Source organism: Gobio gobio, assembly GCF_949357685.1.
Source record: "Gobio gobio genome assembly, chromosome: 19".
NCBI lineage: Eukaryota > Metazoa > Chordata > Actinopteri > Cypriniformes > Gobionidae > Gobio > Gobio gobio.
Window position 1 is genome coordinate 18,805,744 of NC_137112.1, and position 27,629 is coordinate 18,833,372.

General features: G+C 40.3%; 1 protein-coding gene across 1 annotated transcript; it reads right to left on the bottom strand.

Moving 5' to 3' along the window:
* Positions 1-27,629, bottom strand: draxina (dorsal inhibitory axon guidance protein a; the record flags this gene model as incomplete). The annotated part of the gene is made up of 6 exons (XM_079843904.1): positions 1-113; positions 1,553-1,642; positions 4,904-4,996; positions 5,181-5,301; positions 21,252-21,487; positions 27,155-27,629. The coding sequence occupies 6 exons, from the start codon at positions 27,627-27,629 to the stop codon at positions 1-3; spliced, it is 1,128 nt and encodes a 375-aa protein (XP_079700030.1).

Genomic DNA, 27,629 nt, shown 5'->3' on the forward strand with positions numbered 1-27,629 from the left:
TCAGACGGTGATGAAGGCTCCTTGGTTGCTGTTGGCTGATTCTGGCTCCACACAGCGGCCACGTCTTCGGGTCACCCGCCGCTTGCGGTGGAACTTTGCATAACAACGCAGACCTAAAGAAGTTTACATTTTCATCACATTTACATTTATTCATTTAACAGACACTTTCATCCAAAAACGACTTACAAATAAATGTATTCTTTAAATTATTAAAGAAGTCAAGTAGTTTTTAATTGAATCATGAGAAATCATTTCCAGGTCACATTTCACCCCAGAACCAAAATAAAAAAAAATGTTTTTAATTATATAGCATACTTTTTTTGTCATTCCCATTTTTCTCATTATATTTTATTTAAATTAGAATAAATCCAAGGCAGTAAAGTATCATAGTATAAGTACTTTCAATAATACATATTTTTTTATATTACAATATGTGTAAAACTAATTTATGTTTGTTTCCCCACAGAAAAGCAAACTGCTGCATAGTGACATATGAACAGTTAACCACAAGACATAAACAATATTTAATGCACATTTATTGTATGACGGGCAGAATTTTGCACCATTGAGATTTCACAGTACGTGGGCTACCTAAAGCAGTGTCATAAAAATACTTAGAAATAATGATTACTGCTTGTCATGGCAGGTTAGGACAAAAGCTCAGATTTATAAAAACAATTTCAGAAGAGAGTTGGGTAATACTTTACTTAAAGCCCTTGTGTATAATGCATTATAAAAGCATTTACATTAATATACATTACGTTATATCTTTTCAACCAAAGTTTAAATGCATTATAATATTTGCAGGTTCTGAAACTGGTTGGTTATCATGTGTCTTAATGCATTATACTTTCTAATGGTCTAACAATGTTTAGATAAGTATCATAATGTATTATAACTGTGGTTACAATTATTCATGCATTATAAGGTGCATTATAAGACATAATTAGTGCATTAAAAAATATTTTTATAATGCATTATACATAAAGTGTAACCGAGAGTTGTTGTTTTTTGGCCAGTTTCAACTCCTCCTCCCTCCATTTGCTGGTGTGATATACCCCAATATTCAAGCAGAAGGGACTGGATTAAGTATTCAGAATGATATCAATCCACAATCTGACTTTTAATGCAGCCTGGAATTAAAACACACCATGTTCCTTCGTCTGGTCAGAGGAGAACTGGCCCCCCAACTGAGCCTGGTTTCTCCAAAGGTTTTTTTTTTTCTCTCTCTATTTCTGTCACAGATAGAGTTTGGGTTCCTTGCCACTGTCACCATTTGGCTTTCTTAGTTAGGGACACTTCATATTTAACAATATTATTGAATGAATTAACAGACACTATTGGATGAGAACTGAACTGAGCTGGATGATGACATCACTGTTTTCTCCAGAACTGTTTTCATTTTACAATTTATTATTTCTATATTTGAATTTATTGGGGAAATATGACCTGGACATGTTCTGCTTGATTTTGTGAGATCCTTTTTTACCCCTTTTAGTGTCTCTAGAGAATTCTATTTTGCCTCTAAGAAACCCAGAAATGTCATACCCACCCTCCTCACACATGCAGTCATCATAACACTTGTTGTTTAGACCATGGTTGTGAGGTTTGCACTCATGTTCTCTGAGGTCACAACAGGAACCTGGTCATAGCACAATGAGATAAACCACAAAATCAAACACTAGCAAGTATTTTCTAGTACATTTTGCTAATGAATATTATATAAAAAAACTATTATAAGCTGAAAACATTAAAAATTGTGTTATTTACTTGCCTCACATCATTCTAATCCAATATGATTATCTTTTTTAACCGTGGAACACAGAAGGTTGGACTTTTTAACGAATCAACAGAGAAGCTATTATTTAGTTAAATATAGTTCATAAATGTTGTGTTTCCCAAAGCCTTAGCTACAACAAACATTTGCAAAACAACAAGCAAAGTTGTGAGATTGAAACTACAGCTCTAAACCTGTGGTTAGAAGAATAGATTCATGGCATGTGGCCTTAAAAAAATAATGCTCATAAGCAAAATTGTCAAAATTGTTCAGTTGCTATTTTCCTTGTTTTTCCGTTTGTTTCATTGATTCATCCTATTCACCTGTGCCTTATTAGCTCGTTAGCTCCTTTGTTTTCCCTCTGTACTTAAGCCATCTGTTTCAGTCTTGTCCAGTATTTGTTAATGTCTATGTGTAATGTGGTTGCTTTTTTCTCGCCAAGTTATTATCCTGTTTGTTGTGTTTATTATTAGATTAAAAGTCAGAATTGAGTATCTCCTTTATCATACGCTTTATTACAGCCACCAACCATGACAAAAATAAGTAAGCTAACAAGCAGCAGACACACCGATCAGGCATAACATTATGATTGTGTTGGTCCCACATTTGCTGCCCAAACAGCCCTGAAAGTCGAGGCATGGACTCCATGGACTCCTGAAGGTGATCTGTTGTACCAAGACGTTAGCAGCAGATCCTTTAAGTCCTGTAAGTTGCTAGGTGGGGCCTCCATGGATCGGACATGTTTGTTCAGCACATCCCACAGATGGTCGATTGGATTGAGATCTGGGGAATTTGGGGGCCATGTCAACACCTCAAACTCGTTGTTGTGCTCCTCAAACCATTCCTGAACCATTTTTGCTTTGTGGCAGGCGCATTATCCTGCTGAAAGAGGCCACATCCATCAGGGAATACCGTTTCTATGAAAGGGTGTACATGGGCAGAACATTGCCCAAAGCATCACACTGCCTCTGCCGTCTTTCCTTCTTCCCGTTCTGATGCTCACATATCCACTGTTTACGCTTTTGGCAGTGGACAGGGGTCAACATGGGCACCCTGACTGGTCTGTGGCTATGCAGCCCCATACGCAACAGACTGCGATGCACTGTGTATTCTGACTCCTTTCTATCAGAGCCAGCATTAACTTCTTGAGCAATTTGAGCTACAGTAGCTCGTCTGTTTTATCAGACCACATGGGCCAGTCTTCGCTCTCCATGTGCATCAATGAGTCTTGGCCACCCATGACCCTGTTGCCGGTTCACCACTGTTCTTTCCTTGGACCACTTTTGATAGATTATGACCACTGCAGACCGGGAACACCCCACAAGAGCTGCAGTTTTGGAGATGCTCTGACCCAGTCGTCTAGCCATCACAATTTGGCCAATGTCAAACTCACTCAGATCCTTAAGCTTGCCCATTTTTCCTGCTTCTAACACATCAACTTTAAGGACAAAATGTTCACTTGCTGCCTAATATATCCCACCCACTAACAGGTGCCGTGAAGAGATAATCAGTGTTATTCTCTTCACCTGTCAGTGGTCATAATATTATGCCTGATCTGTGTACATCACAATAGTCATGTACTTTTTTTATTTTTCAAAGAATTACCATTTTAAAAAAGCAACAGAATGCTAGCTTCTATTGAGCTCACCCTCCCTTCAGAATGCTTTCCAAAGCCCCACCACCTTCAAAACACATGAGCGCACAACCAGAGCAGATTCTGCAAAGCGCCAGAGACGGTGTTAAATTACCTCATGTCTCAGAGCATATGACATTACAATAATAATGAAGGTAAACAACTTACAGAGCTTGGACATGTTCCACCTGACTGCTGAAGATTAATTTCGCCATTGATAGTGTTGCCAGAGAAACGCATAAATCCAAGTCTGAGGACGAACAGCTCAGGATAGAATTTCACAGGTTGCCATCTTGTAATTATGATTACGACATGGCATGAACACAGCATAAGATTGTGGTTTTGGCTAAGGAGGAACTGTAAAAGGCAGCTGATGTTTGTTTGCAGTGCTCGGTGACTGTCTGTCTACAACTCTGCAAAGCCTCATGGAACACACTGTTGACTTGACCTGAATGTGCAGTCAAGAATGTGTGGTGACTGCACGAGCAGGGTGTGTTGAGGTATGGAAATACATGTTAACTGGCAGGTAGGACATCCTATAATTGCCTTCAGACCGTATGCAATGAATGGACTAATGTACTACAGGCCCCGATGTACTACAAGCGAAATCGAAGAGCAAACTGATGTTACGTCATTTTGAAAAATTGAATTCTAAAAAAAAATTCTGGAAAAAGTTCGGCTGCAAAACACCTTCGTACTACCATTGGTCCATGGCGATTGCATAAAAAGTAGGTGTGCGTGAAGGATCCGCCTTCTTTCACATGAAAATGTTTTCTGATTCATTTGGCCTGTTCAGTCGGTCGAGGTCAGACGTCCGTGAGTGAAAAGAAAAAAAAACTGGAGAGCTGCTTTCTGATGAAATGAGACACTGACACAGCTTCATTTTAAGCTATCTATTGTATAAAGTGGTATATAAATAAACGTTGCGTGACTTGAGTGCCGTAGAGCTCGTGCAAACATCCACATTGCTATGATCAGATGCTTGTATTATGCTTTATTTATTATTATACTTGCTGTTTTCTCAATTTTGTTGTGTTTATTTTGTTATTGATAGGAAAGCGCACTGCACATATTTACATATTCATTAAACCGTTGCTCTCATCAGTGTGGGCGGTGTCGGATGTTCGCTAACAGTAGGCTATATCGCTGGTCATGTATTTCGAACTTCGTACAAAAGTACCTTTTGTGTTCCATGGAAAAAAATAATTATACTGGTTTGTAACAACATGATGACAAGTAAATAATGACATGTAATGTTTGCCTTTGATCAGTGCTGTCAAACCAGTTCTGGGGACCACCCACCATGGAACAATTTGGATGTCTCCCTCATCTAACACCTGATTCAACTAACCAGCTCATCAGTAGAGACTGTGAGACTTGAATTGGGTGTGATTGATGAGGAAGACACTCAAATGTGCAGTGGTGGGGGGTCCCCAGAACTGGTTTGAGAAGCACTGCCTTTGATAATGGTAACATTATAGGGGTGCACTGACCAGGAAGGCAGTCAAGATGATGGTCACATGGTTCAATGACATCAGAATCAAGTGTTGTGTTCCCATTGCTCTTGTTTTTGCTGCGGCGTTTATCTTTATAGGTGGAAGACAGACAGGAAACTATGAAATCCTATATTCAAAAATCAGCTGTGTATTTTGGGAGAACTTCATCCAGTCTTATAATCAAATATTTTTCCTGATCTTTGAATATATCTGGAAACAAATCTGATGGATAATATAATAACTGTTATAAGACCTTGAGAATGTGCTTTCATACCTTTTCTTCGGTTGGATGACCAAGAGTCTGCAGGCTTCATATCCTCATAATCAGTCCAGTCAAAGAGTGTCATATCCAGAGTGGGCATAACTTCCCCTTGAACCTTTCCTCGACCTGATTTCTAAATGAGACAGATTTAAAACATGGTTTTAAACAGGTTTATTCTGGGTGATCTACCTGTCGTCATTTTCTACACTGAAAAAAATGGTGTGTTGGATTTACATGATTTAATCATGTACATCGGTTCCACATGATTCAATTAAGTTAAACAAACATAATTTGTTCACATAATTTCAACATAATGGAATTAAGTAATTTTTAAGTAACCGAATTGAGTAGTCTCACAATGATTTTAATATTGCACCCTATCAACAGTGGTGCACACGGGGGCTTGAGACCCTGCCTCTTTAATCAAAACACATGTTTATTTTTGTATATTTTTGTTGTCACTTGACTGATTTTTACCAAAGTACTCAGTAGCTTTCATTATATTTGCCAGCATTAGCACATCATATATAAGTATGAAATGCTCTTTAATGACGTGTGCTGAGTCAGTCCACAGCCTAAGCAATCGCTCCGCTCTTCTCCACTATGGTAACCCAGTGTAATTTAAATGGTTCGAATAATTTCATCATAATTAAACATTAAACACTAATAAACAATATAAAGTCTTTTTCTCATTTTGCCCAAAAATAACACTTAATTTCAACGATTTTACTCTAGTCGTCAAGTCCCAAGTAAAGCATGCTGGGAACTACAGTTTCAGCAAAAATCATTTTTGAGTACTTAATTGGTTCACATTCACCCCAAATAATTTAATCTCGTAGATTGCACATTTTAGAGAATTACATTAATCGAAAGCAATGAAATCATGTTTAGAAGAGAAACACAAATTTGTTGCGTAGATCACAAAAATATGATTAAGTAAATTGGACAACATGTGTTTTCCTGTTTTTTCAGTGTAACAAGGTGCTAATTCAAAACCTGTGATATACTTTGCATTAATTTGCATTAGACAACTGTGAAAAAAAATGTATGTTGAAGATAACACTGCACAGATAAGGAGTACTAAAATGTAGTCCAAAGAATTTCAAAGAAATTCTGAAAGACTTTCAGAACCAAACAGTTGATGGTCCCCATGACTTCCATAGTATTTTTTCCCCTATACATGGAAGTCAATGGGGACCATCAACTGTCTGGATACCGACATTCTTTAAAATATCTTCTTTTGTGTTCAGCAGAATAAATAAAATCATACAGGTTTTGAACAAGCTGAGAGTTGTGAGACTAAATTATGACAATTTTTTTTTCTATTTTAGGGTGAACTATTCCTTTTATAGTCAACAATATTATTGATCTGACTGTACTGATGCTCCTGTATGAGAACTGAACTGAACGAGAACTTTTTTTTTTTTGCAGAACTGTTTTATAGATTAAATGAACTCATTCAATAATTGATAATCTTTACAATGGAACTGAATCGACACTAAATTGACCAGCTGAACAACAACCAAAATGCATCATTTTCCTTTTATCACTGTAAAGCTGCTTAGAAACAATCTGTATTGAAAGCGCTATATAAATATAGGTGACTTGACTTGACTATCTATTTCTAGGTTTTGTGGCAGCACAATAGCGCTCTGGGCTCATAACTCAATGGATAGAAGTTCAAATCTCAGATGTTTCTTTGTTGAAATGGACTTTGTCTGGCATTACATGAACTAGTAATATTGTTGCAACAATATTATTTGCACAGCCTTGGAAGTGGAGAAAGTTATATTTTTATACAATATTTTATGTTTTATTTTTCTTTGTAATGATGTACATGGATGAGTAATAAAACCAGGGACATTTATAATCATAACTAGGTAACTTGATGTCCAAGTTTCAAATAACATTTAAATAGAGTGTATTAATAACTGGATGAAAAGTAATTTCCTTATATCCATTCTGATAAAACAGATATATTATTCATTGGAGCACCCTGCATATAGAAGGATGAGCTGTTTAATTATTTTATAATTTAAGATCTAGGTGTTACATTAGGCGGCCAATTGTTTTTTGAAAACAATATTATCCACACTAGACTTTGAGCATGCAAAATTTCTTCGGACACTGCAACGGGCGTGACATGATGTCATGCTCCGAAGTCTTTTTAATAAACATGAATTCAACAAATAACAAATAGTAAAACATATACAATATACAATACACTCAACCTTACTGCAAATTTTCTGTTTAAGTAAATACATGACTTGTAATATCTAAGAGATGTATATTATTGTCATGTTTCCATCCAAAGTTGCAAATTTAGAATATTACATAAAACATCTGCAAAAGTATTTGTGCATCAACATATATGTAACAAATATGTAAATGGAAAGGATAACTTATAAAAATTTAAAGTATAAATATACGATTTTTGTGAGTTTGGGGACCTTTCAGATTGTTTTTAAAACATGGTGGAGTTGGAGAGGTGTTAACAGAAGACAGAAAATAGTTATATGAATATTAATAAAGTAATATTCAGAAAAGCGTTTTTTTTTTTTTACACTGTTGTTATTTTTGTTCTTGTTCTTTCTGTTACATGGACATTTTAATTTCATTTGTATTGTTAAAATGCAATTTAAAAAAGTATATTGTAGCAAAGAAATGTCCTATTTCGATAAAACTTTATTTTAAGGTGACGTAGTTAGGCCTACACATTACTATACTTACTATAGAAATAACAGTAAATTATGCATAATTACAAGCAACTAACCCTAAAAAAAACCCTAACCCTAACCATAACTCTACAGTAAGAGCGCGGGGCACAACCTATCGCGGGGTTAGTTGTAACACGCATATTTTAACCCTTTCCACACATGCCAGAATGACGAAACTTAGTGTATTTACTAGTTGCCATATCAACATTATTTAGAGAAAAAATTGCGCCAAAATTAAAAAATCTCTGGAAGATATTACTGAACATGTATTTAACCATAGTAAAAGTAAATTTCTTACTTAAGTTTAGTTTTCATCTCTGTTTTTTGTGTTTATTTAAAATAAGACAAATCCAATATTATTTTAATCTTATATCTGTTATTTAACAGTTGAGATGGTTCTTTAATGCTGATCTAACCAGCAGAAGACACGAGCTGTGATTTAAATCCCAGTTGTGTAGACGGGGTGCGTTGTAACCATAGACTGTAAAAAAATATGGACGTAGTGTCCGTGACGTCACCCATAGGATTCTGATGAGCCGTTCTGAAGCGCAATGGTGGCCGTTGCCATCTTGGCAGCGCGTCATCGCGCGTCACTCCCGGATAACAGAAAATGGGCAAAAAGGCGGGACGTGGGCGGAGCTTAAGTGACGCGATGACTAACAGACAGCAGATAAATGGCTATCCACCAGTCACTCGAAGTGGCCACGCCCTTAATTATGCAGAACTTTAAGGCTTTATATAATGTAAAGGAATGAGCTATAAAAAAATTCACCCCCCTCACAGTTGTCATGAAGGGCAAAATGAGCCGTATAGACCAAAAGCACAATTTGTACCAGGCTGTAAACATGTTTTATTCTGCTCTAAAGTTGACCATTTTAACATGGGGCTCAATGAGATTCTGCTCCCTTCTGGATCCTGTCCCTAGCGGCCAGTCGATGAATTGCAGTTTGAGGCACTTCCGTATTGGTTTCAAGAGAAACTGCGGGAGGTTGCCGCTTGGTTGTAACACTGCGTTACAATGAGCCCCTATTAGAAATATGCTATTATATTCTATTTTTTTATTAATTCTTTTGAGAAACCATGAGAAAAGGGTGAATAATGACTGAGAGTTAATGTTCAGAAATTATTAATTATTATTATGTTTTTAACAATGCTGTATAGCTGTATTTAGCGATGTGTTTGTAGTCAAATGCTTATATTTTTAATGATTAAAAAATGCCATTATTTTATTTTAAAAAGTTAATAATTGTATTTTGTTGACAAAATATTTTAGTTTGTCTTGGATTTTTTTTTATTATATCAGGTAACATTTTAAGCTGTTATTTGGTCATGTTACATTGTGCCCCACCACATGTTACAATGTACCCCAACTATGGGGCATGTTGTCACATTTCACTTCCATTCTTTCGGGGTAAATCAAGAAAAAAGTATACACTGTATTAATGAAACAAAAACAACATAGTTGTACTAGACGTGTGTAATTGATGTGGGAAAAAATAAATACTCTGAACCCCAAGTGGATTTACACAAACTGAGAAAGTCAAAAAGCATTAGGTTGTGCCCCGCTCTCCCCATTATGCTCTGTTTGTTTTAGTTTTCAAGGACCTTGTGTTTGTTTTCGTTTGTCACATGTGGTCCTTGTTTTAATTTGCCACTAACCCTAATCATCACAGCTGTTCATCGTTTAGTTAATAATAATTTAGTTCATCTCTGTGCATTTTAGTTCCTGATTGTTTTCACCTCAGTGTCCCAAGTGTAAATAGCAACTATTATATTTACACTAAGTGAAAATAAAATTTTCTTATCGATAGATGATATTTACACTAAGTGCAAATAGCTGCAGATGCTATTTACTAAGTGAAATAGCATACTAAGTGAAAATAGTCATATATTCTATTTACACTATATAAAAGTAGCAGTTCTTTGCAATATGTTTAAATAGTAATTACATGCATTTTATACTTTATTTTGACAGATACATACTTTTTGCACCTCAGTATTGTTGTACATTAACAGGATGCAATAATAACAGAGTTTAAATTATAATATTTATTAAAATTATTAAATGGATGCCGTCTTAATTAAGCAAAGAACGAAAAAGAACTTTGCAGTGAGTTGTACAGTACATGTGCACAACAGCAAGCTAGCATGAGCAATAAGTTGCTGGCTGGGGTTCACTTAATGGCCACCGGCGTCGCTAATTACAAGGGTTTATGCTTACAAGGGTTTACGTATCTATCTATGTGTGTGTGTGTCCCCACAAAGATGGCAATATCCAAAATCCTCGTCCTTGTGGGGACATTTTTAGGTCCCCATGAGGAAAACATCTTATAAATCAGACTAAGTGATGTTTTTTGAAAATGTAAAAATGCAGAATGTCTCCTGTGATGGGTAGGTTTAGGGGCAGGGGCAGTGTAGGGGGGAAAAGAGGGTGAAATATGAGGACGTTCCCCATGTCCTCGCTTTTCAAAATGCTTATAAATCACACACAATGAGTTTTTTTTCACAGAAAGTGAACTGCACAGTCTCCTGTGATGGGTAGGTTTAGGGGCAGGGGCAGTGTAAGGGGATAGAAAATACGGTTTGTACGGTATAAAAACCATTACGCCTATGGAATGTCCTCACATTTCACAAAAACAAACGTGTGCGTGTGTGTGTGTGTGTTCCTGTAGAGTCTGTGTCTTTGCCATTGGCACTGATGCAGTACATGAACAGGATTGAAGACAGTGCTCCTCAGAGAGTTGAATGACTGGAGAGGAGAAGGACAGAGAGAATCTAACCAGAGTAATAACCGACTACTGCTGCTTAGAGCCTCAAACATAAAACACTGTGTTTGTGTGTGTGCTAAAAAATTATTTATTTTGCATTACATCTGGAAACTGGATCATTTAAGAAATGCCATCAAGATACCACATTTTCTCAGTTTTCATCTGAATGCAAACTTTATACCTTTATGAAAATAGACCTTATAATTAAACTATATGGAGTTAGTTAGATGGATTTATATATAGATTGATCTACTCAAATAATGGCAGTTAGATTAAGAGCATACTGAAGTTTGTCTATGTATTTCTTTATCTAGGGCTATTACTGATCGAAGGCTAATTAAAAGGCTAATTGGCATAGTTCCCTTTATTATTATAGTGCTTACAATGCAATACTGTTTAAATTTTTTTCTTATCCATTTTCTGCAATTAATTAAGTCTGACTCTGAACCTCTTAATACACTTTAGAAAATGACTTAAAGCTACACTGTGTAACTTTTTTAGTCTATTCTTAGCTAAAAACACTTAGTTCTTTCAAAAATATATGTGCTCATTAATGTATATTTACTTCTTTCAAGTAATAAAGTATTCTCGTAAGTTTATAATATGCCATTGAAAATACATAAGGTAATGGGATCTAACGGTGGTCGCCATGTTGCCCCTCCATCTTGAAAGTACATTAGCCAAAGAGGGACATACCCGTAAATTCAAGCTTCGCCTTTCGCGTTGCGTCAACTTGTTCAGACTTGTCTGGTGCATGCGCAGAGAGTTTTCATCTCAGCAGCTCCAGTAACAGAATTATACGGAGTTTTCCTGGCTTGTTTATTCCTCAAAAGTCTGTTTTTCCTTGTGTGCTATTTCTGTGCGTTAATAATAATAACTCCGTAAGTAATAATAGTTATTGTCATTGTGGATGTGTTTCAGAGTGTGTCATCGCGTAATTCAGTTGATGTCACCTCAGAAGTATTTTTGTGTCATACAATAGCGTAATGCTCACCTATTTGAATAATCATTCAGTTATTAACAATGTTTATTCGTTTATAGAAAATATTTGCTTGTAATGTATATTGATGGAAATATGTATCAGGTCTGATCGGCATATTAACACTTGTTATACAGAGCTAAACCTGCGCACACACTTTTGTAATCCGACACCGCTTGTTAGCAGCGGCAGCTCCGCTCCTTTTAATGCAGCTGCATTTAGCGCCTATATATGGTACAATAAGCTCTGGTTTACGGTTACATTATACAAATGTAACTTATAAGTATAGTTATACAGTTCTTAACTGTGTATATTCTGTCATGTCATTATCATGTATATTTACCATCCTAATTTGTTCTCTCACAGAAACCACATTTATGTACATATATCCATGCAAACCTGTTTATGTCTTGCAATTGGATGACTGAATAAACATTACTATCATCAAAGTTCACTCTGGATTAGCTGCAGTTCTTTCTAGCCGAATAATTAGGCCAGTTGAGTTCCAACCATCCCACTGCGCACAGAATATCCCACAGGCACCGTGTCGAATGTGGACGAGGTCGAACAGGAAGCCATATTAATCTTGGACTAAATCGGCCACCGTAGGAGTTAAAACGAAATCGGAATTGAGAGGAACAGAAACTAAAATTCACTGGATGGTCATATACATGTTCACCACTAGATGGGGGAAAATATCACACAGTGTAGCTTTAATGACTATAAGAAAATAACAGTTTTTCCCACTAACTGGTGAATGCCCAAGTCCAGCAGCCATTTGTAACCCAGTATAGCTTAGTTTATGTTAAAAACAATATTAGAGCCAGTATTTGGAGTTAGACAATATGAAGATAAAGTGAACCTTCAGGGCTTTGTATTTAAAGCATGTCACCATTTACGTTTGTCGTGATTTTGCCAAGGTGTGTGTGTGTGTGTGTGTGTGTGTGTGGTTTTTTTTGTTTGTTTGTTTTGTTTTGTTTTGTTAGGGCCCAAGCCCTGAAAGGGCGCAGAGCCCTATTGTTCCCCTAAAGATTATTAGGGCCCAAGCCCTGAAAGGGTGCAGAGCCCTATTGTTTTCCTTAGGATTATTAGGGCCCAAGCCCTGAAAGGACGCAGAGCCCTATTGTTCTTCTTAAGATTATTATTAGGGCCCAAGCCCTGAAAGGGCGCAGAGCCCTATTGTTCCCCTAAGGATTTTTAGGGCCCAAGCCCTGAAAGGGCGCAGAGCCCTATTGTTCCCCTAAAGATTATTAGGGCCCAAGCCCTGAAAGGGTGCAGAGCCCTATTGTTTTTCTTAAGATTATTAGGGCCCAAGCCCTGAAAGGGCGCAGAGCCCTATTGTTTTCCTTAAGATTATTAGGGCCCAAGCCCTGAAAGGGCGCAGAGCCCTATTGTTCCCCTAAAGATTATTAGGGCCCAAGCCCTGAAAGGGCGCAGAGCCCTATTGTTCCCCTAAGAATTATTCTTTTTATTTATTTTTTCGACTTCTCGGGCACTTTTGGGGCCTTTAACATGCTCCAAAACTCTTGAAACTTTGCACACGCATCGGAATGCGCGGCCATCAGGGCTGGGCTGAAGCTGGTACCCGGGCGTGGCAGGGGGGCTCGACAGCGCTCCCTTAAGTGGGGTCTGAAAACCCAGTCCATTTATCAAACACACTTGCACGTACATGTATGAAACTCGGTACACATATAGATCTCATCGGGCCGAACAACTTTCGTGCTCTAAGTTATGTGTCAGCCCAACAGGAAGTGAGCTATTATGGGTTGTTCGGAAAACGCATGCTCTGGAATTTAATATACTCCTCCGAGGATATTGTTTCAATCAGCACCAAACTTGGTCAGCATTAAGACAAGATATTGAGGATGCTAAATTGCGAGCGGATTTTTGATATCTTGAATGGTTTGGCTGTGGCAAAGCAACAAATTTATGGCGAGAAAAGGGAAACAGGAAGTGTGTTATAACTTGTGCAAACATAGACTGATTTGGATAAAACTTCAGCTGTGTGTTCGTTGTAAGAGGCCGATCACATGGATCACTTTCAAAAATGCTTTGAATCACCATCTTATTTTCACCCGATTTACTTCAAACTTCATCAGTATAATGTGAAAACATGACAGATAGAGACGTATGAAATGGATTCCTGATATTTTAAATACTGTTGCCATGGCAACGTGTCTAAGTTTAATAATCTTAAAATTTTGGCTGTTTTGAGGCTCTTAGCATGCTTGAAATTGCTTGAAACTGCTTGAAACTCAACACACACATCAGAGATGTCAGTCAGTACACATGGGCAAAGCCTCAGAAACGGGTGGGGATGAGGGGCTCTATAGCGCCACCTTTTGACACAAGTGGGGGGGTTAGTTTTATCTTCAGTCACCAAACTCGGTACATATATTGTTCTCTTCGAGCCGGACAACTTTCTAATTTACAGTCATTAGCTCCAACCAACAGGAAGTCAGATATTTTGGTTTGAACGTTAATATTTGGATAATTTAGGGTCTGAGTTTTTACGTTCTCCACGTAGGTGATCTCCACCAAACTCGGTCAACATGAAACAAAGATACAGAAGATGCTAAAATGCAAACGGATATTAGATATCTCAAACGGTGTTTCCATGGCGAGGGATTAAATAAGGACAAAAAAGGGGAACAGAAATTGTCTCATATCTTGTAAAATCATATTTTGATTTCAATTAAATTAAGATTGTATGTTTGGTAATTGAACTTAGATTAATTTAAAACGACTATACAATTTTTCAGATGAATATATATATATTTTATAAATATTTCTTTGAATAATCTATTGTGCCTGTGTGTGCTGCCCTTCCCTCAATGAACACAAGATGGCAGCATTGTGTTAGTTTTGAAACAGGATAAAAAAAATTCCATCTCTCTTTCCATCTGCAAATCAGTCTTTGTGTGTGTGTGTGTGTGTGTGTGTGTGTGTGTGTGTGTGTGTGTGTGTGTGTGTGTGTGTGTGTGTGTGTGTGTGTGTGTGTGTGTGTGTGTGTGTGTGTGTGTGTGTGTGTGTGTGTGTGTGTGTGTGTGTGTGTGTGTGCTTGCTTATGTGATTTATGAGGACACAAATTTGTATAATGACATGGGTATTACACTGGTATTACAAGGTGTATGTGTGTGTTTAAACACATACTAAACAATGTTTTATTAAAATGTAACCAAATAGCTTTAAAAAAATCATACTATTTTTCAGATCAATATATTTATTTTATTTAATATATTTCTTCTGAATCTTCTGAATATTTATTCTGTCTGCCCTCCCCTCACTAAAAGGTGGCAGTGTTGTGTTATTTTTGAAACTCTTTCTCTGTGTGTGTGTGTGTGTGTGTGTGTGTGTGTGTGTGTGTGTGTGTGTGTGTGTGTGTGTGTGTGTGTGTGTGTGTGTGTGTGTGAGACTCATGGGGACTCGTGTCACCGTGGGGACCTAAATTGAGGTCCCCATGGGCACAAAAGCTTATAAATCATTCAGAATGAGTTTTTATGAAAATGTAAAAATGCAGAATGTCTCCTGTGGGGGTTAGGTTTAGGGGCAGGGGCAGTGTAAGGGGATAGAAAATACGGTTTGTACAGTATAAAAAACATTACGCCTATGGTGAGTCCCCAGAAGGATAGCGCACCAGACGTGTGTGTGTGTGTGTGTGTGTGTGTGTGTGTGTGTGTGTGTGTGTGTGTGTGTGTGTGTGTGTGTGTGTGTGTGTGTGTGTGTGTGTGTGTGTGTGTGTGTGTGTGTGTGTGTGTGCTTGTTTATGCGATTTATTAGGGACACACATTTGTATGATGACATGGGTATTACACTGGTATTACAATGTAGTGGTTAATGAGGACATTTCATGTGTACACATAATAAAAATATCTTTAAAAACATACTAAACAATGTATTATTAAAATGTAACCAAGTAGCTTTAAAAATATACTACAAATTACAATGTAAACATGGTTTATGAAAACATTTCCTGTGTCCCATAAATCAAATAGCTATAAGGTGTGTGTGTTTCTGTGTGTGTGTGTGTGTGTGTGTGTGTGTGTGTGTGTGTGTGTGTGTGTGTGTGTGTGTGTGTGTGTGTGTGTGTGTGTGTGTGTGTGTGTGTGTGTGTGTGTGTGTGTGTGTGTGTGTGTGTGTGTGTGTGTGTGTGTGTGTGTGTGTGCGTGTGAAAATCCGGCAGCATTGAGTTTTAAATAGAGATATAACCTGCCTCTCTCTCTGTCTTTTTGTCTCCTGCTCTCTCTCTGCTCTCTCTCTCTCTAAATCCGTCAATTTACTGATGTTTACCGCCCCAAAAAACCACGTCAAGGGTTAATTCACTCAAAAATGAAAATTCTGTCATTAATTACTCACTCTCATGTCGTTCCAAACCCACAAGACCTTCGTTCATCTTTGAACACAAATTAAGATATTTTTGATGAAATCCAAGAGCTCTCAAGCTCTCCATAGACAGCAATATAATTCATTCATTTTCATTTCATTTTCTTTATTTATATAGCACATTTAATAAAACTTCTGTTGCCCAAAGTGCAATTAACACTTTCAAGGCCCAGAAAGGTATGTACAACGTAAACTGCGTAGGAGACTGACAGAGACTTGAATGAAATTGTTGAATGAAGTCGTTATTTTTGTTTGTTTTTGCGCATAAACAGTATTCTCGTCACTTCATTAAATTAAGGTTGAACCACTGGAGTCCCATGGACTATTTTAATAATGTCTTTCCTGTTATGTATGTAATACCCCCATTGTGCCTGCAGGTGGAACTGCCACTTGTAATTATAAGTTGTTGTGTTCTTTAAAATAAATTCAGAAGAAGTAATGTATTCCTGAATGTCGGCTGTGTTATTGAACGTGGTTTAACCCCAAGTGTTTCATACATGTTATGATAGTAAGAGACTTAACATAATTGGCGACGAGGTGGATTAACTTTCTTCGAAGCTACCACAGTGAATCGCAGTGTTGGGTGTAACGCGTTACAAAGTAACAAAGAGAACAGAAGGGAAGGGGAGGAGGGCGTGAATGGAACAGTGATTGGTCTGGGTTTGGCACGAGGTATCATTTACCATCACCGATTGGTCGACACCCGGCAGCCAGCAGCAGAGCGGCACCCTCAGAGACAGATGGGGAAAAATGGAAGCGTCAACAACGGCAAGCTCTTTTTCAGAGGAAGGTTCCCATCAACAGAAAGCTAGTTTCGACGGGTGGAGATTCAGTAATTATTTTGAATATGTTCAACGGAAGGAAAATAACTTGACGGTGAAGTGCACACTCTGCCCAGGGAGAAAGCTGCTCTCCACCGCTTGTAACTCTACCTCCAACTTGAAGAAGCACCTGCAGCGACAGCACGGACACATCAAGCTCGGTGCGAAGCGACAGAGTGACATGAACGAGCAGCCCCACAAGCAGCAAAAACTTTCATTTGAACATAAAGTACTACCTTAGCTACCTTGGAAGTTATAAATTGACAATCAAATGTATTGATTGTTTGCACCAGATGGTGTTTGTTAAACATTGAGGAAGTTAATACTTGTTTGTACTTGATTGCACAAGTACAGTTGTTTGTAGTTATTTGTGCTAGACAGTGCCAGTCTGTTGTTGGCGTAATAAAGACCCTAAAGAACACTCCTCCTTTGTATGTTCTCCCTCCATCTGATGCATCTCAGGCAATTATAGAGTAATTGAGAAAAAAAATGTAACTAGTAATATAACTAGTTACTTTCTCCAGGGAGTAATAAAGTAAAGTAAGGCATTATTATTTTTGAGAGTAATATGTAATATATTACTTTTTTGAGTAACTAGCCCCAACACTGGTGAATCGTGAGTAGTGAGGCGTACTACAGCTTTTATTTTATTTTCTCAGCGTAGCTAAAGTGAGCTAGGTTAGCTATAATGAAATGATGAAAACGTCGAACCTTGGACCACTTACATTGAAAGATTTGACCACTTCATAGAAGCTAACAGCATTAATGCCGAGAAGAAAGTGCCTGTGCTACTCAGTGTGATCGGAGGAAAAACTTATGGATTACTCCGAAGTCTCATTGCGCTGGACAAACCCGGAGAGAAAAGCTTCAAACACATCACAGACACGCTACAGCAGCACTTCTCTCCGAAGCCACTGGTCATCGCAGAGCGTTTTCGTTTCCACAGGCGGAAACAGGACGAGAATGAGTCGGTGACACAGTATGTTGCAGTGCTTAGAGGATTGTCAGAACACTGTGAATTTGGGGGACATTTGGATGATGCACTTTGCGATAGATTCGTGTGTGGCTTGAAGAGTGAGGCTACACAAAAACGCTTGTTGACTGAATCGACGCTGACTTTTCAGAGAGCGGTAGAGTTGGCGGTCTCCATGGAAACAGCATCACGCAAAGCACACCAACTCAGCAGATCACTGACGGTAAATGCACTGTCTTTATCAAAGAGTAAGACTGCAAACAATTGCAAACGATGTGGAAAGAATAACCATAGTGACGATGATTGCTGGTTTAAGGACAAAAACCTAACACGTGTGGAAAAAAGGGCCATATCAGTCGCGTTTGCAGGAAAACTAACGATGACAGAAAAACAAAGAGTGGAAACACAGCAAAAGCTGCACGGCCAGTGAAAGCATTTAAGCAGAAAGGCTATATAAAAAAAGGAAGTGTACACCGCCTTGATGCTGATGCAGTGTCCAATGATGATGACACAGACTCTGATTTGGCTCCGTATAAACTGTCACAGACAGAAGAAAAGTCCAGTATCATTATGAAACCAGAAATTGAAGGTATGCCACTGGAAATGGAATGGAAATGGTCAGAAAATTCCACCAGTATCTCTACGGACAAAAATTCACGCTTTTCACAAATCACCGCCCCTTACTACGATCTTTGGGCCACAAAAAGGAATTCCGTCTATGGCAGCAGCGCGGATGCAAAGGTGGGCATTACTTTTGTCTGTGCACAACTATACCATTGAGTATAAAAGAGCTGAACATCACGCAAATGCAGATGGTCTTTCCCGCCTGCCATTACAAATAGAGCACAGAGAGAAAAAGGATGCCGTAGAGCTGTTTTACCTCAGACAGATGGAGAAACTCTGTGTCAGTGCCACTGATATCCGACGTGAGCCTATGAGTGACTCAACCTTGTCTACAGTCGTCGAAATGGTCATAAAAGGGACTCAAGCTGTCAACCTGACTGGTAATAGTGAACTCTCACCGTTCATCTCCAGACGCAATGAGTTGTCCGTCCAACACGGGTGCTTAATGCGGGGCTTAAGAGTCGTTGTTCCCCACAAGCTGCGGAAAAGTATACTAGAGGAACTGCACACTGGCCATCCAGGAATTGTCCGAATGAAAGCCGTTGCTCGCAGTTATGTGTGGTGGCCTGGTGTTGATGCTGACATTGAACTGCAAGTGAAAACGTGTCAGTCATGTCAGCAAATACAGAAAATGCCATCCCAAGCACCCCTCCACCCATGGGAGTGGCCAATCAAACCATGGGAGCGCATACATGTAGATTTTGTTGGGCCATGTGAGGGTCACATGTACCTAGTCGTGGTTGACGCACATTCGAAGTGGCCTGAGGTGCAGTTGATGACATCAACAACAGCAGAAAAAAACATTGAAGTTTTGCGGAACCTCTTCAGCCATTATGGACTGCCTGAAGTCCTTGTGAGTGATAATGGACCACAATTTGTCTCTCAGGAGTTTGTAACTTTCCTGAAGGCCAACCATGTGAAACATATCCGTTCCGCCCCATATCATCCGGCAACCAATGGGCAGGCTGAAAGGTTTGTTCAGTCGCTAAAACAAGCATTGAAGGCTTCTAAGGGCTCCTCTACTCTCCAGAGAAGGCTGGAAACTTTCTTGCTGACATACCGCAATACACCACATCCAACGACAAGAGAGTGCCCTTCCCTGTTGTTTATGGGTCGCCAGCTGCGCACACGTCTAGATGCCTTGAAACCCAATGTAACTGCTGCCGTGCGACTCTCACAGACCTCCCAGGTTCTCCGCCGAGCTGGTCGTTCAAAGCCAAGACAGTTTGGAGTTGGTGATGCTGTGCTGGCTCGAGATTACAGATGGAGAGAAAGATGGACATCAGGGGTAGTGACGGCTGAAAGTGGTCCAGTATCTTATACTGTGGATGTTGGAGCTTCTGAGGAATGGAGGCGCCACGCTGATCAACTCTTGTCTATTCCGAATCAAACAGCTGAAACTCAGGTGACACAACCACCTGATGCCAGTGATGTGTCTGTTCCTGTACAAGCCGCTGTAAACGGTACTTCCTCTGCACCAGCAGCAAAGGAACAAGATGTTAACAGTGACACATCAATAGAGCCTCAGACAAACCATGGCAAACTCAACATTCCATCAGTGCAGGTCAGACGTTATCCAGCCAGAGTGATCAAACCTCCCAATCGTCTGACATTATAGAGCCATGAGAAACCCCTGCTGGACTGAACTGTAATTAGTTATTAGAGAGCCTGTTCTGACATGGGGCAGAATAATCCCCGAACTGGCTCGAGGCAAGAGGCAGTCTACCCTCTACCTCTGGAGTAGGGGAAAAAAATGCTGAATTTGTGTGTTTCTGAGAAAGCATTGTTTTCTTTGTTTCTTGATTAAAAGGGGAGGAAATGTTATGTATGTAATACCCCCATTGTGCCTGCAGGTGGAACTGCCACTTGTAATTATAAGCTGTTGTGTTCTTTAAAATAAATTCAGAAGAAGTAATGTATTCCTGAATGTCGGCTGTGTTATTGAACGTGGTTTAACCCCAAGTGTTTCATACATGTTATGATAGTAGAGACACCCTTTAAACCAGATGTTAACTGGTAGATTGTGCAAAACCCTGATCTCTTTGTATCCCATTTGCCAGCTTTCTTTTTCTTTTCTGGATTATTTTATCAAAAACATGATGTTTTTGCTGCCTTGTACGCATTTGTATTTCCATGAGGAAATGCAAATCTAGTTTTTATTAATATCAGTTCCCAGGCCTAGTGATGTTTCCCAAGGGAATTTAAATGAATACAAGGAGTGGTTAAAAAAATAAAGATATCTAGGGAGGAGAACGGAGCAAAACAGATGGCTGTGAGAAAGAGGAGCAGGAGGATAGGCGAGAGACATCTCACCCCTCACTCGCTCTGTTGACAGCTCCCCTCCTCCACCTCCTCCCTAGTGCAAAGCGAGCTGGGTAATTTTACTTGTGTACGATCCAGCCCCAGGCGGCATTCAGTAATAAGCACGGAACAGAAGCACAGGTAAATAAATCTGTGTGATGAAGCACCACACACCACAAGGATGACAAGTACCTCCACTACTGGCTCCAAACAGCATTTCAGTATCTATATCTGCTATGGTGCGCAGCTCAAATGAAGATTATCATTTTGGGATCTAACAACAGTGGGAAAAGACTGAAAATGTCCTAGCAGCGAAGACAAACATCCCAAGACAAACTATTTTTAACAATAAAATACGGATGCTGGTGAGGTGTTTAAGCAACAAAAAAAGTCAATCAACTTGTTTTTCCCCAAATAATGCAAAAACACTTCAGGACATTTTGTACGCAATCCTCACTGCATATAAGACGAATAACAGCATCTTAGAAAATGAAACACTCTGAACAACACAACAGACCTTCATATTCAAGGACGCTTCTGCTCGCCAGGGTACCTGGGGTTTGGTGGAGGCTGGGGGCAGTGTTGGGGGATGCTCGTTGATTGCCGTGGTTACCAAAATGGAGGAGAGATGGGAGGGAGCTTCAGTGAGTGGAGCATTGTCGTAATTGGGCGGGGAGGTGTAAAGACCATTCCCAAATGCATCCATGTCCTTCAACAAGGAGCCTAATTCTGGTTCAGGGTCATAGAGATCCCCTAAGAGAAAAAGAGAGAGAAACTATGGTTGGTTTTTATCAAATTAGCATTTAAAGTTCAGACCTGGCAACCGTCTCAAATAGCTACTTATATACACAGAAATATACCCATTGCTACTCTATTCCATATATATAATTTTGGTCAAATGTTTGGAATAATTATGTTTTTGAAAGTCTCTAATGCTCACCAATTGTGCATTTATTTGATAAAAAATACGGTAAAACAGTAATATTGATTAAATATTTTACAATTTAAAATAACTTGTCTTATTTTAATGTATTTTAACATTTTATTTATTCCTCTGATGGCAAAGCTGAATTTTCAGCATCACTACTCCAGTCTTCGGTGTCACATGATCCTTCAGAAATATTTCTAATATGCTGAGTTGGTACTCAAGAAACATTCCTTATTATTATCTTTTTTTGTATTATTTAAATAATTTGTTTATTTCAAATAAATGCAGTTCCCATTCAGTCGGTCACTCTCGACACCACGTCGGAGTACCGACGAATAGGAATCTCACTCGTGAGAGCCAATCTACTTCGAGTATAACAAAATGAGCCAATATACATTGGCATGCAATGATTGCACCAGGTGCTCATGCCACGCCGTGCAGGTATAAATGAGACACAGTCCTGACTGAAGACGGAAGCCGCCTTTCGGAAGCGATCTCTTCAGTCGTTGTTGGTGTGACGGCACAGCAGCGGGTCATGTGGTTTTTGGATCATCTCTCTGTGTTGTTTGTTAGAGCAATCACAAAGGCTGTTCTCACAGCTGGTTCGGTGCGCTAGGTGGAGAGCGCTGAAAAGCCGTTCTTACGGCTGGTAAGAGAGCGCCTTCGTGTGAGAGAGTGCGCACGTCAGGCTGCACCCACCCCCTGACTGTGTCGCCGCCCCCCCCCCCCCCCCTGCGTGCTTCAGCACCAAGGAGAGCGCCCTTCTGAAAGAGCAAACACAGATAGAGCTTGCGTCTTTTTCAAGATGACATTCTATCTGTGTGTTTCTGGATGCGGTGGTTACCTGTCACCGAGGGATGGTCACCCTGGTGGATGACTCGTGTTCTCACTGCGGGAACATGACCATCTCGGAGTTGCGGTCTAGACTCCATCTCGCAAGGGGTGGAGTCCCCGTGCCTCTGCCTCGATCTAACCCTCCACAGAGGGTTACTTCAGGCAGTAGCGCGGCTGATCTGAGGGTTACGGTGAGTGCGCTTCCCCCAGGGAACCAACCCCCGGGGAACCCTCATCCCTCTTGCACTCCGCTGCCAGTAGAGCTGCCGTTGGAACGCGGTGGGCCATCCATGAGGTGTGCACCATCCGTATCCTTCGGGGCTCCTCTCGAGGACCAGATATCCATCTCTGCACCGGAGGGAGGGTCAGATATTTCAGATATGACGTGTTGGCACAGGGGACTCCTTCGGGAAGATTCGCTGTGCCCGATACTGATCCAGAAATGATGGCCATGCTTTTCCTTGGGCCGCCGAGAGAGTTGGGCTCCACCGTGTCTCGAACCCTCACCATGTCCTGAACCCCCTTCGGGCCATTCATGTCCCTGGTGTGCACAACCGTGTGGCCGGCGAGCTTTCACGAGCTGCGCTCCCAGGCGAGTGGCGACTCCACCCCCAGGTGGTTCAGCTGATTTGGAGACAGTTCAGGGTGGCACAGGTCGACCTGTTTGCCTCCCCAGAAACGTCCCACTGCCAGTGGTTCTATTCGTTGACCGAGGGTACACTCGGCACGGATGCCCTTGCGCACAGCTGGCCCCAGGGGCTGCGCAAATATGCATTTCCCCCAGTGAGCCTACTTGCACAGACTCTGTGCAAGGTCAGGGAGGACGAGGAGCAGGTCCTGCTGGTGGCGCCGTACTGGCCCAACCGGACCTGGTTCCCAGAACTTATGCTCCTCGCGACAGCCCTCCTTGGCCGATTCTTCTGAGGAAGGACCTTCTGACTCAGAGACGGGGCACCCTTTGGCACCCACGTTGAGACCTGTGGAAGCTTCATGTCTGGCGCCTGGACGGGACGCGGAGGTTCTAGGTGACTTACCCCAAGAGGTAGTTAACACCATAACTTCGGCACGAGCACCGTCTACAAGACAGGCTTACGCCTTGAAGTGGAACCTGTTCATCGAGTGGTGTTCTTCTCGCCGAGAAGACCCCCAAAGATGTTCGATCGCGTCTGTGCTTTCCTTCCTGCAACAGGGGTTGGAGCGTAGGCTGTCGCCCTCCACCCTCAAGGTTTATGTTGCTGCAATATCCGCCTATCACGACCATGTAGAAGGTAAGACGGTTGAGAAGCATGACCTGGTCGTCAGGTTCCTTAGGGGGGTGAGACGGTTAAATCCTCCTGCACCACTGCACGACTGCACCATTGACCAACAAAAACACAGTATCTTTTTGCTATATTTTATATATATTTTGTTATTTAAAGGTGCAGTGTGTAGTATTTATGAGGATCTATTGACAGAAATGTAATATAATATAATATAATATACATAACTATGTTTTCAGTGGTGTATAAAGACCTTACATAATGAACCATTATGTTATTACCTTAGAATGAGTCTTCATACACCGCGGGTCCCCTTACAGTGAAATCGCCATTGTTTCTACAGTAGCCCTAAACGAACAAACTGCTCTACAGAGTGCTAGCTACTCCCTGCTGTCTCAGACAACAACATCTTTGTCCTGTGTCGGCCACCATAGCTTCTCTATGTGCTTCGAAAAGGGAGGGGTGAGCGGTGGGCATTTGCAATTCGAAACCTCACCGCTAGATGTCGCTAAAATATACACAGTGTACCGTTAAACAGGGACGTGCAGCCGCACACAAAAAATAAAAAGATTCCTCTCTGGAGAAGCGTTCAGTCTTTCCGCTCGCAAATTCCGCCATATAAATAGCGAATCAGCCATGGTGCAAGCCCAACTGCCATTTAAAGGGAATGGGAGATGAGACTCTGATTGGTTTATTGCACGTAATGACCAAAACACAACCATGACTCATTAAGAGACTAGGTACAACCCTTTTGGACAATGTGCCTGGCACGCCGACCGTTATTTCCATTGTTAAACTAGCAAAAGTGGATTTGGATACGCCCTAAGTGCACCTGCGCTATGTGCTTCAGACTATGCGCTCAGATCGTTAAAATAGGGCCCCAAATGTTTGAACGGTAGTGTATAGTGTTTATTCTGAGCCCTGTTCTTTTATTGTGGCTTGAAGCTTAATGTTTGCTTAGCTGGATAAATTTGAAATAACTTGGGATAAATCTTATATGTAACTGCCAGTGAACAGGCACATTTTAAATATGTGACTCTGCTAATATAGCTGTATAAACTTTACCCAAAAATAATTCTGTCATCATTTATTTCCTTGTGTTGTTTCAATCTGTCATGAGATTCTTTCTTTTGTGGAACACAAAATGACACATTCTGAAGAATCTCTGCTCTTTAAGTAATAATATAATATTGTGAAAAGGTCATGTCACATGTGTGTGGGGGGTAATTTCAGTGGATATTTTTTGGCCATTCTTTCATATAGGGCCCTATCTTGCACCCAGCGCAATTGACTTTGTACACCGACGCATGTGTCATTCCTATCTGCACCCGCGCAAAGCGCGCTTTTCCCTCCACAGAAGCACGTCGCTAAACTAGTGAATGCACTTGCGCTCCCTGGGCGGTTCAGCGCAAAAAAGGAGGCGTGTTCCGGCGCAAACAATCCCTGGTGCTATTTTGCTGTTCCATTAAACAATTGCGCCACTGACCAGAAAAGCTAGTCTAAAGTCAGTGGCGCGTTGCGCGTTGTTCATTATGCTATTTTAAGGGCGCATGCTTGACCATAATGTATAGCGTGCACAACGCGCATACACTTTGCTCATGTAATCTACACAGATGCAACAGTTATTTTTGCAAATCATAAATTGTTACACTAAAAAAATATTAACACATGAGATGACGGAAATCATTGTGGTGTGCCACGAAGATGTGAAAAAATAGGCATTAATCTAGCTTACAAATGATTCAGGCTAATTGTAATAATTAAGGATAAGACCTGTTTGCCCAATAGTGGCAAGACATTTATGTATATAAGGACATCTGACAAATTGGTTTGTCCGTCAAGAACCAGGAAAAAAAATCGACTGAAAAACTGAAAAAACTGAAAGACTGAAAAAAAAAAGACTGTGAAATCACCTTTACCATAATGTACAACATTACAACTTCACTTCTCTGTCTTTCACTGCTCTTACAAGAACATCAGTCTCCTCGGCTGTGAACCGCTCCTGGCGTGCGCCTGGTAAATACGCCATAATAATAGCAATCCATAATGGAACTTGCGCACCTGCTTTTAAAGGGAATGTTGGATGACGCTCGGATTGGTTTATTCACGTTACGCCCAAACCACACCTATGAATAATGAAGCTACTTCAGACCAACCCATTTTAGATTTGCGCCGGGCGCAAGAGCCATTTATCCCGCCGGGAAAATAGCAACAGCGCCGAGACCCGCCCACAAAGTTACTTGCGGTTCGCGCTTTGACACTTGCGTTTCAGATCGTTAAAATAGGGCCCATAGACTTTAAATGTAGTTCACAAGTATGGACTAAGCTTGACAACCATAAGTTACCATTAGGGATGCGAGAAACCAATACTCTGTATCGGTCTATTACAGACCTTTCTTGTATTGGGTATCGGCCAGGCAGGACCAATCCAAATCTGAAACTGTGTATTATGGTTGTTACCATTGAGCTCAAAGAAGGACAAATAGTATGTTAAATGCACGTTTTCGTGCACTATATTCCATTTACAAGATGTTAAAATTAAGTTGACAGAAACTCTTCCATCCTCTGCAGCAGTCGTGTCATTCTCCTTTCAGCATCTTCAAACAGCATGTCGCATTTGGTCATGATGTTACAATGTTGCCATTATAATGCATCATCTGAACATAAAGGTCTGTGCATTTGTTTAAAAGGACTTTATTTTACTGACGTTTTTAGTGATTCTGAGTGGTGTGGTACTCACTATCGGTGCCTGTTAGATGAGAGCGCTGGAGTAGCGGACTGAAGAAATCATGTCATTCACACTCACAGTAAATAAAAGTTGAAATCCCTGATGAACAAGGCTCAGTAAAATGTTGAATAGATGCATTAACAATATCTCTTTGTGCTCTAAACCATTTAATTGTGGAGCGAGGTTCGCCCATGACTCAAGAAAATATTATGTTGCTTTAAAGTGCATCATCATATGCCCACAAAAGTGTTTTTGTGCCACTCGGCAAATTCATGTTTAGCCTTTATATTTGTTCCCATCTTATCTATCATGTCTGTTGTCCTTTTATCAGATTTGTTCTTTTTGCCTGGATGTTTACAAAATAATAATAATAAAAGATACAACATCAGAGAACCATGAACATGTGAGTGTGTTGTTATATTATTACATAAATATTTGTTTAAAATCTCAGGAGTTTCTTCAAGAAATTATTTTTATATTCGGCTGACAAAAAAAGTTTGGGAATCCTTGCCACAGAGAAAAGAAAGCCATACAGGCCTGGAGAAATATGTGGCTGAGCAAATGCTAACAGAATTGTAATTTTCTGTGAAGAATACCTTTAACCTTTCTTTGTAGAATGGAAAATCTTATCTGGCTAACTAAGTAAGTCTGGTTCAGAAAAAGTGCATTACCTTTAGCACGACCTTTGTCTCTTTTGCCTCCCTGCTTTCTGTGCTCAGCCAGATGCCTGTGGCCATGTCTCCTGCCTTTACGATTGAACTCTCCCTCTGGTGGATGATTTCCTCTCCGCATATGAGCAGGACCCCTGACGTCATCGTGAACCTCTGCCCTCATACTGTCTCCAGGCCCCATCTCCAGCCTTACAGGACTCAGGCCCTCTAGACTTGTCCCATCATCCTCTAGTTGGTCAACAGGCCTTCGAGAGAGCATCCCAGAATTATCCCTTTCTTTACGTGACCAGTGTCTTCTTCGCTGACTGTCGCCCAGAAGCCCCATGTCAGGGTCTGGCTTGGAGTCAGTGGTGGAGGTGGAAGACCTAGTCAGACTCCGTTTGGCATTTTCAGATGGGATCTCAGAGTTGTGTGAGGTGTGGGTCAGTGTGATAAGAAGCAGGGCAAAGAGATGACACAAGCCTGGAGCCGCCAT